The sequence below is a fragment of the Larus michahellis genome, chromosome 2, assembly GCF_964199755.1.
Source record: "Larus michahellis chromosome 2, bLarMic1.1, whole genome shotgun sequence".
Taxonomy (NCBI): domain Eukaryota; kingdom Metazoa; phylum Chordata; class Aves; order Charadriiformes; family Laridae; genus Larus; species Larus michahellis.
The window spans coordinates 93449835-93467278 of NC_133897.1; the positions used below are offsets into that span (position 1 = coordinate 93449835).

Genomic DNA, 17444 nt, shown 5'->3' on the forward strand with positions numbered 1-17444 from the left:
CTGTAATGAGGCAATCAGTCAGCCAATACCAGAAATGAAGTACCAAATGAATGTGGGGGGGGTTTTCTGTCTCTGCAGACAGAAGTTTCTAATCTGACCTGGCCTTGAGCAGCTCGGTCTATTGTGCTTAGTTGCACCTCTATTAACATAAGAAAACTGAAGTGTGATATGAAATCAGTGTTTGTCATTCCTGCTGTATAGATTGGTCCCATGTAGTTGCTATGGCTCTAAGATTGTTCTTGTAACCTCCAGAATGCTGCCTGTTTACTTCCTTTTCGTTTTTCTAGAAGCAAACCTGCATGTAACTGAAATATCTCTTCTTTTTTTTTTTTTTTTTTCCTACCTACACATAATTTTCATGGCTATTGCCTCAGGGTCAGCTAAGTAGTTTACAGTCAGTTCCTTGTCTGTATATGACAGGGGGCCGCCTTCTGGTTCTTTGCACCTCTTTTTTTTTTTTTCCCCCAGCAGCTAGGTACTATTCCAGAAAAAGGTATGATTCCTACAATGGGACATTGAGCATTCAGAAAAAAACTGCCATCGTGCCGCAATAATAGCATCAGGACAGACTATATTTCTAATGTTTCCTGTCTTAAGCTAATCATTTGAGTGTTTCTAGATATGAGGCTGGGGGTAAATAAAAAATTCTTACAAGTCTTTTCCCCTTCTCTTGGGCAGTATCCTGTCCTGGCTGGACTTTTAACTGACTAGTTTAACAGTACCTTTCTTTCAGGCTGCTTAGAAATCATCATAGAGTCTTTTATTTAGTTGCTTGCTCTTCGTCATTCATCGGTGGTAGTTTTTGATTCTGAGTACCAGAGAGTACTGAAAACTTGAATATGTTTCCCTTGATCTAAAGGAAATATATTAATGGATAATCGTTATTGCACTAAACCCCTCAACTATAATTACCTGTTTTTTCCATGAACTGACAGCTCCTCTCTAACAGTTGGGCTAAAAGCCTATCATAACTAGCATCTATTATCGTGGCGCTTTAATAGACGCAAGGGTGGCAACAGATTCTGGCATCTCCTCTACAGCTTTGTAGTCATTCAAAAGGATGCTGTTAAATATCCATACACCTTACGCATGTTATTGAATGTTTTTGGTCCTAAGTTTAATTTAAAACAGGAACCAAAGTTTGTTTGTTTAGTTATGCAGCAGTGCTCTTAAAATGCTCTAAACATGGCTTTTAAGCTTTTCTGTCTTAGCATTTTCATAAGAAAAGACAATATATTCTTGCAATGCATGTGTCCAAATGGTACAGCATGTACTATAAATGAAGCAGTTTTTAAGACACCCTACGAAGAATGGAAATTTCAGAAGCACTTGAATGATAGAAATACATGGTTTTAATTAAATTTTGTGGTACTCGCTTAACTCGCGTACTTTGGGCTGTATACCTACAGTATTGCTCTCAGCAAGCTCACTCCAGGGTATAGCATAAGCATACTCCCCATTTGTGAATAGGCTGAAGCACATAAATCCAGGCAGATGGTGATCCTCGGAGAGAGAAATGGACTAGGAATGAGCCTATGATGTAGGCTAAGAAGGACTTCCCCACAGATAAAATAGTTGCCTCAGCCTTATTGAAAGAATTACTTCTATACCGACTTGAATTTGGCAAGAGGGTGCATCTGAGTGAGAGCCATGTGGGGCTTTTAGTGCTGCGTTACCTTTCTGACTCCTGGAGTCACAGACTCTTAGCTATTGTTTTATTTCAGTACTCACAGGTGTGAGGAAAAGCTGTTCAGGTGGCACCGGCAGACACCACCTTATTGGTAACACCTCATGTGCAGACAACTGGAGGCAGTAGCTTTGAGAAGCGTGAACTGATCCAGGCATTACAATGGGCTGTTAATGCTTTAATCTTACACTCTGCGCAAGCCCTGTCAACACCAGGTAGAAGAGTAGAGTGCGTCTGTGCGCACGTGTGCACATAAATCCTGCTGTCACTGCTTGATTTGTGACTCCTTCAGGTCATTTGGCCTCCCAGCAGCAACCATTTTGGGGGATGAGGAGCAGGAGCTACACAGAAGCTTGAGAATGGAGAGAGATCTGTGGTGTGCTAAAGGACCTGGAGTTCATAAGCAAACTGTCCCATGCGGCACTGAGCTTTTCTCAGGTGCCTGGGAAGTTTTCCAGATTGTGATGAGCAGGATGATACCAACAGATTTGTATGCTGTGCCTGCAGGGTGTCTCTCTGCGTGTGCATATGTAAAAGAACACTGCTGCAAATGCTGTCTCCTGTCTGTATTTGGTGAAGAGCCACAAGGGTAACCTGGCTTTGTATACTTTCTCTGTAGATAACGTGAGAATACTCCTCTCTCTCAAATATCTGGCATTCATAATACCCATTTAAATTGCAAAAGTACTTAGGAATAATTGCTGTACATAAGAGCTTCCACTTTATGCTCAGATCCATCTATTATCTGGGCAGTTAGTACACAGCTACTCCAATGGCAGTTCTCAAAATCATTTGGGAGACAGTTCCTCAAATGGCGTGGTAATTCACATACAGGTCCTGCTTCAAGTGAATCAAAATCAATTCTGCATTATTTAGAGATGAGTTATGTTACTGTGGTGCACTGGGAGAAAGTAAATGTTAATCTTCTGATTATCCTGGACCTTAGATGATCTAGGTATAGGTTTAGACTATTCTTATAGGCAGCCTTTGGGCCTTAGTTTCACATTCGTGATATAGAGACTGTTTGTTCTTTCAGTTGCCCTAATTTTTTTGTCTGCATAAATTGCAGAGCAGGCTTTGTTACCATATGCTTGCGATCGAGGCACTAAAGGGCTCCTGCAAATAATATTTAGCTGCTCTGGTTTACCTTCATCAAAAACTGAAATGCAGCTATCTCGAAGGAAAGAAAAAATGTTTTGTCTGCAGGCCCTCCTGACTGTGTGGCATTGCTGTCAAGTGTTGAACAGCTGCCGTGTTTCAACTCAGAAATGGCTGGTGCCTGGAGAAAGTGTGCATTTGAGTTGCCTATAAAGAAAATAAGGCCTGGGAATGCTTTGGAATAGCAGCTGTATGGAAATGTACGCTGTTGTTTTCTCATTCCCTCCTGCCTATGATACGGCGCTCCAAGCCTGCCTCCCAATGTTTACCAGTGAGTGTTTATGCTAATGTGCACACACACACATATTCTAGAGAGTACACAGTTTTGATGTGGAAAGCAACATACATTCACTTTGTTTTTTAATCAATCGGCAAGCAGGCAGGTGACTTACAGGATGCGTTGCTGCTGCAGTAATCTGTTGAAGCACTAACTTCAAGGATCAAACCCTTTGCTAGGCAGATTTATCAGCAGCAGGAGTTAAGTGCCTGGCATAAAGTTGAGTGCACTTAATGCTCCAAAACAGTAATTAACTGAATGGGAAAGGAGGAGAAAAAATGGGTCATTTGCTACCAATGTTAAGCTTCATGCAATGTGGAGTTTTACTTTACTTCCCGAATCTGCTCTGAAAGTTTCTTTTTGCTACAAAACTGGGAAAGTTAGATAGAGTAGAGCTTTTGGACTATCTCAACAGGTACCACGTTAACATAGTGTTTTAAATTCTTATTTTTATTTTTTTAATATATCAAGTTTCAATCTCTCAATTTGTTCCAAAAGACAGCATACAGCTTGTTAAAAAATATGAAATGGTAACACAACATTCACAGAATCACAGAACGGTTCGGGTTGGAAGGGACCTTAAAGATCATCTAGTCCCAACCCCCTGCCCTGGGCAGGGACACCTCCCACTAGACCAGGCTGCTCAAAGCCCCATCCAGCCTGGCCTTGAACACTTCCAGGGATGGGGCATCCACAGCTTCCCTGGGCGACCTGTTCCAGTGCCTCATCACCCTCACAGGAAAGAATTTCTTCCTGATGTACAATCTAAATCTCCCCTCTTTCAGTTTGAAGCCGTTACCCCGTGTCCTGTCATTATACTCCCTGATAAAGAGTAGGCCCCAGGAAGGATGTAATTAAATGAAATCTCTCATTTGCATTGAAACTTGTGCTACAAAACTCAAAATAAGCTTCATCAGGCCCTCAGAGGCAACTTCTTGGAATGTCAGTATGATTTCTCTTTATTCAGGAAGATTTTTGCACTGACTGGAATCTCATTGGCTTCCTTACATGTTAAATTCTATAGCTGCTGGAAACAGGAATTTGTAAATTCATTTATTCTTTGCATGCTTGCTTTTTTTTGGACCCCAAGCAGAATTAGTGTGTACAGTTCTATAAAATTCTGGGATAAATAACTATTTTCCCCTAGAAGTTTTACCATGAGTACGTGCTTTCCTAATGTCAGAAATCTAACAATTCTGAGTTTACTCTGAAGCAGAATGAATACTATTTGGTGTGGAATTGATGAATGATTGTTATTTAGGATGTTTAAAGCACACTGCATTCACTTACTCACAACCTGACCCTTTGAACAACTATTATAGTGAACAAGCGTATAGTTATTTTTCAGATGACTCCAGAATTCATCCCATGCTTATTATCATTTGTACTAGGTGTGATACACATTTTCAGTATTAGTCAGGTTTGCTTTATGAGGGTTTGTTCAAAATAAAATAGCAAGAAGTTATACAGTGTATTTATTTTGTCAAGAATTATGCAAAATTAATACACTGCTGCATACAGCCTTTCAAGTCAGAATGGACATGCTACTACATTTCTAGTCTTCTAATAGATTGAGTCTTCGCTAACTCCAAGTTTTTCTGGAAGCCATACTAACTGAAGAATCTCAGTACCACTTCACTTTTTACTTGAATAAGTACTTGAGTACGCGGGCAGAAATTCAAGTTACCTCACTGCCTCTTCTGGAATGAACATAGTCTTTAGGAAAATGCGGAAAGTATTGGAAGATTTGGTTTAGACTTTACAGATTGAAGGGCTCGTTCCAGTGCCTATTCCAAAGTTAGGGGAACTAGTCCAAATTAATGTGGGGAAAAATAACTTTTGCTAAAGATGTTAGAACCCATGAGGGAAAACTAAATAATTTTAAGGAATATTGCAAAATAGGGAAATCGTTAGCTGATAGATGTAAAGTCTGTTATAATCTGGATTTGGGGAGAGATGGAAGGAAAGGGTTTAAATGCACTACTACAGCCATGACTAGGTGTAAAACACCTTTACGGTTGAAGTGCACTCACAATGCATATATTTGCATATAACTCTGTGTCTTTTAATTTGGTCTCAGTGTTACCAACTTGCTAAATAAATTGATGTATCTCCTCACTCTTCACTGCTGAAAGTAATTGAAACCAGAAATAGAACATCATGATGAATATGACAAGGGGGGAGAGAAGGTGCTTGTGTATATATCTCACATTCACTAAAGGAAGGAAACCATTAGAATTGTAAATCTCTTGCATAATTGTGTGTATATGAAGATTTGTCACGTGTTCAGTTCTGAATTTCATTTAAAGTAGTTTAAGAGGGATTTTCATTTTTCCTTTATAGCACACCATGTTACAAACCGCAAGATACCACTGGTTATACAGACAAATGAAGTTATAATGGAGATGTGTAGGCTACTCCACAATACACCTAATACATAATATTTCCAATGACATTTTTGTTGTTGTTTAGGTCATATTGATTTAGCTGAGACTGTTATTACCAGAAATCTTATGATATACATTAATGATATACATTAAAGAAAAGAGAAAAAGGTTTGGGGTCATTTCTTGAAAGAAGAATGAGCTCTATATTCTTATATTCATTGAAGCACGCTCTGCAGTGCTACTTTGAAATGTAAGGGTTGAGGAGGATAGCAGGAATAGGAGATTTTTTTAGGTGCAGCTGGGAAATCGTTAGGAGTAAGAAAGCTGGCTAATCCTTCTGCCTTTATGTTTCTGATGCGGTTCAGCTCCAACTCTGTTGCAATTTGATACATTGTGCACCAAAGGAGCGTATCTAGATACCAAGCCAGATTGTGGTGTGTACTGCAAGGATCTGCAAGGTTTATCTTGGAAGCTCTACGCGTTCAAAGCAGCAGCAAATGATTCCCCACCCCTCTCTTTTTACCTGAAGTAAACCTTGTCTTGCACAATTCCCATAGCAGTGGACTTGCCAGGCTTTCTCTCCTTGTACAATCCAGGAGATGTTGTACTCATGACTATCCCTGGACCGAATGCTTGAGTACCTACCAGGTAGTTGGGAGGACTCCATGTGTAGAATTGTAAATCTTGCAAAGTTGATTCTTTTTAATGTTGCTCCCTACAAAGAGCATTATGTTCATACCTGATATATGATTCAGTCTCCTTGGGGGCTACAGACTATAACAAGACTTAGCTTTCTTGAATGTTTTTTTTCTTCTCTCTTCCGGCACTTTCCCCTGGCTTTCTAAATTCTTCCCTGTTCAGCATTCATTGGCTCTTTCAGAGAATGGCATTTTGCTGACTTACACTAAGAGTTTTGATGGCACTTCAAAGCAGTTTTAGAAATAGTGGTACTGTTCATAGCTAAAGGATAATTTTTACTACATTTCAGCTGTGATAACGTTGTCCTCTTTCCCTTATGGTTTAACAACTCCTGAAGCTTGTAGTTTGCAATATATGTTAATTTTGGTGTAAACAAGAGACCACACATTTTTTCCACTTTCTGGTCTTACTTTTTTATGAGCTTTTCTGTGCAATTCTCTGAATAGTGTTGGTGGATTTGTAGGAGGGTAATCCTGTTGTCACTAACATGCGTGCATTCCCAGTGGTAGTAAAGTCAAGTCAGTTTAGTAGAGTGGATAAGCTCTCTACTGTATGCTTTAGAGGTGTTCACTTTACAGGCTGTTTCGATGTATAATGAGACCTACATTTGGAAGTAAAAAAAACCCCAACCAACCAACCAAACATAAAAGCTCAGCTTAGACACTTAACCATTGCTAAAGTTACAGAATGCTTCAGCTTGCAGCACTTCTAGTGATATGCAGCAATAGTGCTTAAACAAAAGTGCACCACTCTGAATTAACTCAGAAATAGCAGAAGACTTGAACTTTCTGGTATAAAATTACCTATGGGTGGTTTAATCATTGTTGATTAAGGTTTTTTTTTTTTAAAAAAACAAACTACCTGCATTTAATGTAGTCAGAGCGATATTTATGAAATGTAGCTTTTGTCTGAGAGCATGCATTGCTGTCACATTATACATTGAGGTCCACCGAACACAAGCGACTATTAACACCAGTGCCAGGATCCACACTAGAATACTGCAGATTCTCACCACTGCAGCATTGCTCCTGCTTACAGAAAACTTGCTCTCAGAGGTGTCCCTTATTTTTATACGTAGCAGTGACAAATCTTGCTAAAAGGAAGGGTCATGAGTATCTTGATCATTTCCTAAGGAGTTTGCATAAAACTGTCTTATAAAAAAATATTATTATGCTTATGGCAGTTTGTTTGAACTGGATAGTGAATATTAATTCACAATATTTTTTTATTGATATATTTTTTTCTATTGGATTCTCTGAATTAATTGGAGACTATCCATCTGATCTGACTAAACCTTCCAGTCCTTCCTTGCTTTTTGCTGAAGGTAGTGCAGAGGGAGCAAAAAGAATGCACCATACTGCTGGGGATGCTCTGGCAGTTGATCTCAGGCAACAGAGTACTTGTTTTACAAGAATCTCCCAACTGGTACATCGAGGTTGAACACACACTGGCTTTATTACAAATTTGATCACCCCTTGATGGCACAGCCACCCAGCAGCATGCCGCTAAACAGCTGCTGCTTTGCTGGGTGCATCTGGCAGTGGTGAGTAGAGGAGTCGCTGCTGTGTCCCTCACATTTTTCCATGATGTCTCCCTGGATGGTCCAGCAGTGATAGTTGCCATAGGTGGAGCAAGGCTCTTGCTACATTTAAAATTCTCTGACACCGGTATTTGCAGGACCCTTGTACATTAGGACGGTCTCTGACGGGTAAAGAGGAAAGGTCATGGAGGAAAGCATGAACATTGCCTCCAGCTGTGCCGTGAGCCTGCCCAGCTTACTCCGATCACACATAATTATTTAAGGAATTTCAACCAAACCAGCTAGGGTCAACTTACCCCTCTCAGTTATTAGGAAAGTATATTAGTTTAACCCTAAGTTACCTTTTGTCTTTAAGAAACTCTAAATCCTTAACCTGTGACTTGCGTTTCTGCCATTTTCACCTTTTTGTGGCTAATGTAGAATTTTGTCTCCTGAATTTTCTATCACTGAGTTGTTTAATTAAATACCGGAGAATGAGGTGAAATGAGGAACATTTTAGATTATAGACCCATCAACACAAAATGAGTGCAAATGACTGTTACAAGCAATGACAAAGCCAAATTTTCTGTGTCAGAAAATCCTTGTCCTCTGTGGAGAACTAAGGAGTCCCAGAGCAGCTTTTTGCATGTGTCTAGGATTCAGAAGTAATAATATGCAGCAAATGGGAGTAAATAAGGAAACAACATCTACGTCTCCTTAATATGCGTGAACAAAGTGTTCTTTCAATCTAAGCACAAGCACTACCTAATTTGGCTCATCTTTGCTGGCCTCGAAATTTCTAAACCACAGGTTGCAGAGGACCTTGTTAACCGGTTACACCTCAATGCCCATGCTGACAAACTGGTGAGAACGTACAGTGCTGGCACGAAGAGGAAGCTCTCTACTGCTGTGGCTTTAGTTGGTAAACCCCAAATACTTTTACTGGTGAGTAAATGTAATACTGTGCCTATGATAAATGGATTACATTGAATTTTGTTGTCTTGTATGTTGCTCTAAAGAAAATCAGGTAATTTCCTTATCAGTCAGGGAGTAATCGATTCATGGATGGACAACTGTCCTTTTTGTTCTGCTGTATGAACACTTATGTTATTCTCCAGTGCTCACAAAAATAGGAAGTGAAGTTGTTTTTTCTTTTTTTTTCCTTTTTTTTTTTTTAGGTAGTTGGGTGAGCAGAAAAAAAAAAAAAGAGGACCCTAATCACACGCAAATGCAATTGTAGCATCCCATGGCCCAGATGGATACGTAATTTTTAAAAAAATATTTCCTTATGTAGAAGAAAAAATAATGTAATGGAAAATCATAGAATCATAGGGTTGGAAGGGACCTCTGGAGATCATCTAGTCCAACCCCCCTACCAGAGCAGGGTCACCTAGAGCAGGTTACACAGGAACGCGTCCACGTAGGTTTGGAATGTCTCCAGAGTTGGAGACTCCACCACCTCTCTGGGCAGCCTGTGCCAGGGCTCTGCCACCCTCAAAGTAAAGAAGTTCCTCCTCATGTTTAGGTGGAACTTCCTGTGTTCAAGTTTGTATATTAATGGTTTATGTATTCTCGACTTTGTATATAACATCAGCAAAATATATATGAACAATTATACTGGCTTCCTTAAGAAGGAAGATTCTTATTTTAATTAGCATTTTGGAGCTGATGTTATTAATTATTGACTCGTCTTTTTCAGGATATTCTTATTCCTTGCTATGTCATGCTTCATAAATCTGTCTAGTTCTTATATTTTTGTTGGATTCATAAATCACACAATCAAACTAATGAATGATATTAATTTGAATTATTTATTACATTTTGTTTTGGTGCTTGCATCCTACTGCTTATTTAGGCCTGAAACTGGCCTTTCCAGTTTAAACAATGCCTTTTGTATTGAAGAGCAGGGAACTACAAAGCTTTGGGAACTGCATCATTATGACACCACATTCTCCTTCTTATCATTTCCTATTGTTTCACTGGAGAAGACTGAACATCCCTTTCTTAAGCCTTGGCTGAGAAGAGCTAAACGAGTTCAATAGTGGAATAAACCTTTCAGAACTGTCAGAGGGAGGGAAGAGCTGGGGGGGAAACCAGTGCTTCCAGTCAGATCGCAAGCTAAGTAGAACCAGATAAAACTGGTGTTCTCACGACGTTTATGTTTCGGAAGATCAGACACATTTTGCTGCTTCCTATTATTGCCTCGATTCTGAGCTGAATTATTTTATTTACATTTTATGCTTAAACTGACCCTGGTTCAGTTAGTAAAAGGAGGAGATAATCTTAAATCAGTGCTTTTTCCTGATCTTAGAAAAGGCTCCAACTGTTTTTTAATGTCTTTATGACAGCATGCTACTGCAAGTATCCATTTGAACCTACTTCTTGCTGCAGGGCACAGACTATTGCATATGTAATGACAAGAGGAAGGAATAATATCTAAACATGTCAAATGCTTTAAAACATTTGGCTGGCTTTAGAAAGTGCGCAGATTTTAAAAGAGTTATTCGGTATTTTAAAAGGCTTTTTTTGGTCTGAAAGCAAAGACACCAATGTAAACCACTGAATCTGCTTCTCGATTTCATCCAGAATCATAGCTATTAATTTAAGTAATAGTGTGGGCTGCTTTATTTTTATTGCTTTTTATGTTTTCTCCGTTATCTATCCACAGATAATGAGAGACTGAAGTGAATTCTTTTTCACTGCTGCCATTGGTAGCTAAGTGCCAAAATCAGCATCAAAGTGGATGTTTTGTTTGCTTTGTTTCTCAAGAACTTTGCTTCTAGGTTTCAGCTGGGATTCCTTCCTGCAAATAGATTGGCCAAGGCCATACCACCCTAATCTGCTGACACCCCTCATGAAATTCCATAGTATAAAAAGCAAGTGGAAGAGTTTCTTTCTCCCTAGTTTTGTAGTGACAGAGACTGGCTTTTGACAATCAGATATCATTCCTTCTGCTTCCACAAGTAGATGAAGTCAAAATTTGATTTAGTGAGGACAGAAGGATTAGGTAGGAAGGGGAAATGCAGTTTTTGTATCCGCGCTTCTTTCTCCATGAAAGTCATCCAAGTGGGAAATGGGTTTGCCAGACAGTTTGCATTGGGCAGCACTGACTTGGGTTGTCATTTAATCCTGTGGATTCTCTCCATCGCGGTGAGCATTCCTCTTGAAGGGACTCTGGCAGTGATTGCTGGAGATGTCAAATTCAAACATACTATCCAGTATGGGATGGGCAGTGCAGGCTGCTGGGAGTTACAGGACCTCTCCACTTGTTTGTGCTCATGGCAGATGAGCATGTAGGGGAGAAACAGGCACCAGACCCTCCCAGAAACTGAGGAAAAACACCAGTAAGTCTCTCCTAATAAAAAAAGTATATGTGTGGATATATATTATTAAACATATATATGCATATTTATAAATAATTTTACATTTGTTATATTATTATATATTATATAAATATATTATTTTTATAGATATAAAAAATTTCTTTAATAAAAAGTACCTTCCATAAATTTAGAAATGAAATTATTTGTATTAAAGCAAAAAGCTGATCAGGATGTCTTTTAAGACACCTCTCGAAAATGTAGGTTTTTTTAAGAGAAAAATATATGATTTTATTGTGAGCTTTATAAATTCTTCATGCTGGACTGGAGCGATGGCATGTTTTTCCCATACTGCTGTATCATCATTGTCATTTTTCCTATAGGATGAGCCCAGCTCTGGGATGGATCCCTGCTCTAAACGCTACCTTTGGAAAACCATCCTGAAGGAAGTTCAGGATGGCTGTGCAGCTGTGCTGACATCCCACAGGTAAGACCCTTAAACCAGCAGCCAGCATATTCCTGTTCTCTCTCCTCACCTGCTGTCAGCTGAGAGCAGAACATATTCTGAAGGCATGCTCACACTGGTGCAAAACGCGGAATATGTCTTTGTATTTTACGGCAATTCCTTCCTGCTTGTGAAAATTGAACTTGTGTAAATCCTAAATATTTTCTGTATTTAATTTTCAAGGATTAGAATGTGGTTTAAGGGGACTGCAGGCACAGAAGAAATGATGCAACGAATTCTTCCTTTTTATGTTCTTTCTATTCAATGTTGCAGTGTCTCTTCTTGTTTGGAACACCAGGTTATCCTTTTGCAACTGCCCACTTTATAAAATCTTGCAAAGGGAGGTGGGAGTGAAAAACCCTCTTCTAATTTTTATTAAGGATTCTGTTTTGCATCAGTCTGTGAAAAGAGTATGCCATGGCATCCTAAAGACAGATGCCTCAGCTATTCTCTGTATGCACTACTGGAAATGGTAGGAGTGACCACGTCCTCTTAGAAGAGTCTGTCTACATTAAATATCTTGTCAGTTCTCTGATATGGTTATTGGTGTATCAGTTTAATAGAGGAAACATCAATACTGGTTTGTAACATCTATAGTAAAATGGAATAAATTAAATGTTCCTTTAGTGAATATAGTATGGTACGTATAATTATATACAAAATGTCAAGTGAGGGAGAGATCATGACGAGATCTCTGCCCAGAGAGAACAGAACTCATGAATCAGAACAGCAATGTAACTTTTTGGCCAAATGAGATTTGAAGCATACGTGAATCGATAAAAAAATGCAGCAAAACTTCCCTCAGTATATTCTAGGTGTTGTTACATTTTTTCCAGACGTTCTCAAAATGTATTTGTTGTCCCTGTACATGTGTGTGCTACATTACTGACGGAAAAATGCTCTCAAAAGTTTCTAGTATTCTATTTATGGAAGCTGAATCTTGAAAATCACATACGTGTATTTGATCCCCAAGAGCTTACCAGCTCACTCATTTAGGGAACACAAGTTATGAATTAATTTGAGTGATTTTCAGGAAACAGTGTGCTTTGACTTTTCAGTCCAGATTAAGAAGGTTTAGTTGTCAAACACCATGTAAAGAGAAGATAGCTGTGGTCTCCTTACTGATATGCTGTAAGCAAAAAAAAAAAACAACAGAAAAAAAAAAACAAAAAAAAAACAAAAAAAAACCAACCAAAAAACCAACCAACCAAAAAAAAAAAATCATCAAATTGTTACTACTTACTCGGTTAGCTCTACAAATGAAAGAATTGAAGCAGATAAGTACAGTGTTTGTGATAGTACGATTTCATTTCTAATTAATGAGACATTGTTGTGCCAGGGTGAAGGAAGGACAAATTATTTTATACTATTTGCTGAAGGCCATTGGAGATTTATTTGAATTCCTTTCAAAGGCTACTTTTATAAGTAAAGGACTTTTACTTATTAAGTGAATCTTCATGCATATCAGCAAATAAGTGCATAAGGCATAGAGATGACTTCCTGTATAAAAACTAGTTTTTGAGGTCTGTTTACTTAATTTTTCAGAAACAGTGCTTAACTTTTTTTTTGAGGGGAGGAGGACTGAGATTGTATTAATTGTCCATACAGGCCTAAATTTGTCTTATTTTGCCACAGCTGGAGACTGTTATGCCAAGGGGAGCATTAGGAGTTACTGCGTCCCAAGGAGACTCAGCTAACTTCCTGGTTTGTGGAAAGATATGTTAGCAAGCCCTCCCCCTATCTCTCAAATATAATGTTTTGGCAGTTCTCACGTTATCCCTGTCCTATTTTAAGGAAATTGTTTCTAGGAGGGTACTTAACTGCCATGCTTGTTCAGCAAAAGCACTTTAATTTGTACTGGCACAGGGCTGAGGCACACAAGGCAACTCTTGTTTATCTGTCTTAGAAGGGCTGGGGAGTGCACACAGTGAATTGCAGGAACATCAAAAAACTTTGATTCTTTGAGATGGTGGATACGTCCTGACTGATGTCCTGTGTCTAAAGCGATGCTTTGGAAGAAATGCTCACACAATTCTGTATAATATGGAGAATGGCAGACCATCTACCCTAAACTTTACTAAGACAAAGTTATTATTTGTCGTCTGAAGGAGTCGCATCTAACAGCATCCTACTTTTCAATTCAGCTGCATTTCCATGTCCTAAATTCTGTTTGGATTGTAGTGTTTTGCATCATCTACCCTGCAATCAGACAAAGGGTAACTACTTTTTAAGGGTATGTACTATGCAGGAGGCAAGCTGAGCAAACTTACTTCATTCTTCTCCCTCTATCCTTTAGCTCAGAATGACCACAAAGAGGTTTTACAAGGAATAACAGAGGCTCTCACACTCAGTGGCATTTCTGAGACTGCCTATCAGGAATTTGCCTGTGGTAATAAAACTTTTGTTTTGTGGCCAGAATTGTCCGATTAGTTCTGGACTAAAAACATAAATTCCATTTTAGGGCTCTCTTCTAGCTGTCATGTGGTAATAACTTTTGGTACGTACTGACGAGGGTTACAATTTGGACTCTTGCCTTCAAAGTCAAATGTTTTGTGTACCCATTTTTGCAACTGTCCAGATTCCTTCCACTTTAATTAGAGTTAGGTATAAATAATGTTCTCTGTTTTCACTATTATTCTTTTAACCTTTTTTTCCCCCCACTTTATTTTGTAGTATGGAAGAATGTGAAGCCCTCTGCACACGGCTTGCTATAATGGTCAATGGAAGTTTCAAGTGTCTTGGTTCTCCCCAGCACATTAAAAACAGGTATTATATGTCAACATCCAACCTTCTGCAGCTACATTCACTGTAAGAGCTGGCTAGACACTCTAATAGCGCCAAGGCATAAATACTTATGACTGCTAAGCACATCTTTCTTTTCCTGCCATCAGTGAAGTTAAAAAAAGAGCCAATTAGGATACCTTAGCAAGCTAAATTGACATATGGCCTTGCTAAAATGCTTTGTAGTCTGCACTGGTAATTGAAAGAGACAGATCTGTATCTAAAATGAAGCACTTCTGCACTCAACCTGAGAAATACATTGTGAGAATTCAACGTGTTGAGATGAAATACGCTTTGGTTCCTTGTGAGGATTTCTTATAACAGGAAGAAACACTTTTAACAGGTCAGCAGCCAGTAAGACAATGTATTTTGAACCATCTCTGCTTCCTACTGAATTCACTGGCAATTGCAGATATTTACGCTGTTTTCTGTGTCCTTTTTCTGGTGTGCACGAGCCTCTCTTCTGCGTCAACTCTGCTTGTAAGTTAATTTAATATATGTTAATGAGGATGTTTATTTAGAGGATGGGCTCAAACCACCATAAAGGAAACAGGATCGTAAACTGAGAGTAAAGTTGCTGCAACTTATAGCTAGAACATTTACATTCAGTAATAAGCAAAATTTTTATGATACCCAGACAGTCAGCTGTGTAAAATGATACAGCTCATTTACAAGCAGCAAAGCTACACTGCTTTGTACCAGCTCAGCGTTTAGCACTCTTAAGTGCAGATACATTTGACAATGTAAACAAGCTCTGCAGAAATGTTTTGGAATTGCTGTCTGCCATGGTTATAAGGCAGAAGTTATCTGTGTCTCTGATAACTTCTTGTCCCCTGAGGGCACTTTTGGCTTTCTGTCCTTCCCTTTGTGTAGAACTGTAGGCCCTGTAGAAATGTTTTGCAGCTCTTTCCTTCCAAGGTTTTTTTCGTCAACACAAACTTTTGGCTAGAGACCTTACAAACTGGATGGTGAAAAAAATGGAGTCTGATCGTTCTGTGTGTTCGTAACCTTCTTTTCATGTTTGCATACCTTTCAGACAATAGTTGCCTCAATTTCTGGAGGCATGAGAAGCCGATCACTCTTCAGCACTTTCTGCTTCTTTTGCATCTAGCTCTTTGTCTTTACCATCCCGTCTCTTATTCCCAAATTTCATAGCACAAAGTGGCTGCTTGTCCCACTAGCTGGAGTACTTCTAGCAGGAGCGCAGAGTGCAGACACCCTTTATTCCTTTCACAGTAAGAGAGACAGGTGTTTGTAGAGGACAATGCAGACCTTGGGCAGGTGAAATTGTTTTTTGAAGATGTGTGTATCCCCTAATATGGAAAAATGGTATTACTTAGGCAGTTGAGTTAGCTGGGATAAATGTGGGTCTTGCCTTTTTATGTTCAGATTCTCTGGAGTGAGTGCATGTCGTCTTCTCAGCTTGACCTCAAGACTGAAAATCAGGTGTTCCACAAAGGCTAGCTTCACCTTTTTCTCAGTGACTTTATAACTGTTTTGCCACTCCTGATGTTTCCTTCAGCAGCGTCTTTTCATCCACCTTCTTAGGAAGCAAGACATCATAAGCATACTCATAAGTATGCACCATATTCACATAAATAGGACAGTTATTTCTCAATTTGCTGCACTGTCGCTGTAGATATACCTCTTTCAGATCACAGCAAGCAAATAAATGCAGAAGAATAAGCTGTATGACATGCTGGAAGTATCTTCAAATTAGTTCTGAGGATATCAAGACATTCACAGATCAGCCATTCAAGAATCAAGGCTGTATGAGCGCCTCTTTTAAATTCTCCAAAGCAAGGTCATGATAAGAATGTTTGGCAGTCGTATTTGTAGCAATTAGTTGTTTAAAATAATTGTAACTTTAAAAAAAGCACACCTTCTCTATGTTAAGAATATTTCCTCCTATCAGCAGGTTTATGTTCCTTGTTTTGCCATGACAGTTCTTTAATGTATGTCAGTGGCATTCATGTGGGATAATTTGTGCGGTGGATACCAATATTGCTGAGGCTTTCCATGGAAACTGTGTAGCTGAAGCTGCACTAAGATTGAAGGCAGGACTAAAATCCCCTTAACTCCTAGCTTATTGATTGATTTAGTCTCCAAATTTTCCACACTTAGTGTTCAGGAACCTATTGAATTTTTCTAAAACTTTAGAACCTTTTATTAGGAGAAAATAGTCACTAGCTTTATCAAAGGATTTAATTAAAATCATGCAGTTGTCTGAATTTGCTCTGACTGCCTAATTCATTTTCTTGGCTTCCTGGAGCAAAGCCACTGTAGAGAGCACAGTCTCAAAACCTCATATACACACAGCTGTTAAAGCTTTCTTTTCTTTCTTTTTTTTTTTTTTTTAATTAAGCATACAGTAAAGAAATTTCCATGCTTTCTTTGGAAATCCTTTGATAAGTGCTGGGGAGAAGCCAAAGACTGTCCCTGTACTGCTATTATTCTTTTGCTTACTCTAGCTTCCAAACTTCCCTCCAGACAGAACTCATGACTGTGGTTTTCTTTACTTACCAATACAGTGCTCCACCATAAACCCCAGGCTGCCACACACCTAATAAATAAAGTAATTGTTAGGAGATTAAGAAACCCAGTACCTCTGTGTAATTCATGTTCCAAACTGCCTTGAAGACAATTTCCAGATGCATCATGTACCTATGGAGGACTTCTGCATCTACATGGGATGGGAAAGAAGAGAAAGCAGGATTCTTTTACTTATTAATCCAAAGAAAACCATTGCAAAAATGAAACTTTAAATTATTTTGATCTTATTGTTTTCTCTCTTTCCACTCTGCCTGTGAACATCCTGAAAAACTTCCAGGACGTGAAAGAGTATTGAGCTACTCCTTCCTTCTCATTTTCCTTCCCTCCCTATTATTTAATAGCCCTATCATTCTCACTGCCACGTAGAGGAAAACGTTTTTATTTCTGAAGTGATAGACTGTGAGGGTTTCTAAATCTATATAGGAAACACCTACTGGCAAAAGAACACTCTCCTTAACAGCCACCTCCACTGGTATAGTCAACAGTCAGTTATATTTTTCAGTGTTTTCCTGCAATTAGCCCTGTCTAGTGGATGGCACCCATCTCGTCTGCTGGCAC

The 17444-nt window shown here is 38.9% G+C and overlaps 1 protein-coding gene across 1 annotated transcript in view; it reads left to right on the forward strand.

Moving 5' to 3' along the window:
- Positions 1–17444, forward strand: part of ABCA13 (ATP binding cassette subfamily A member 13) — a 202081-nt gene that overhangs the window by 171739 nt on the left and 12898 nt on the right. The window contains exons 50-52 of the mRNA XM_074576273.1: positions 8538–8672; positions 11431–11534; positions 14226–14318. Coding sequence (XP_074432374.1) covers positions 8538–8672; positions 11431–11534; positions 14226–14318 — 332 coding nt within the window. The remainder of the gene's footprint in view (positions 1–8537; positions 8673–11430; positions 11535–14225; positions 14319–17444) is intronic.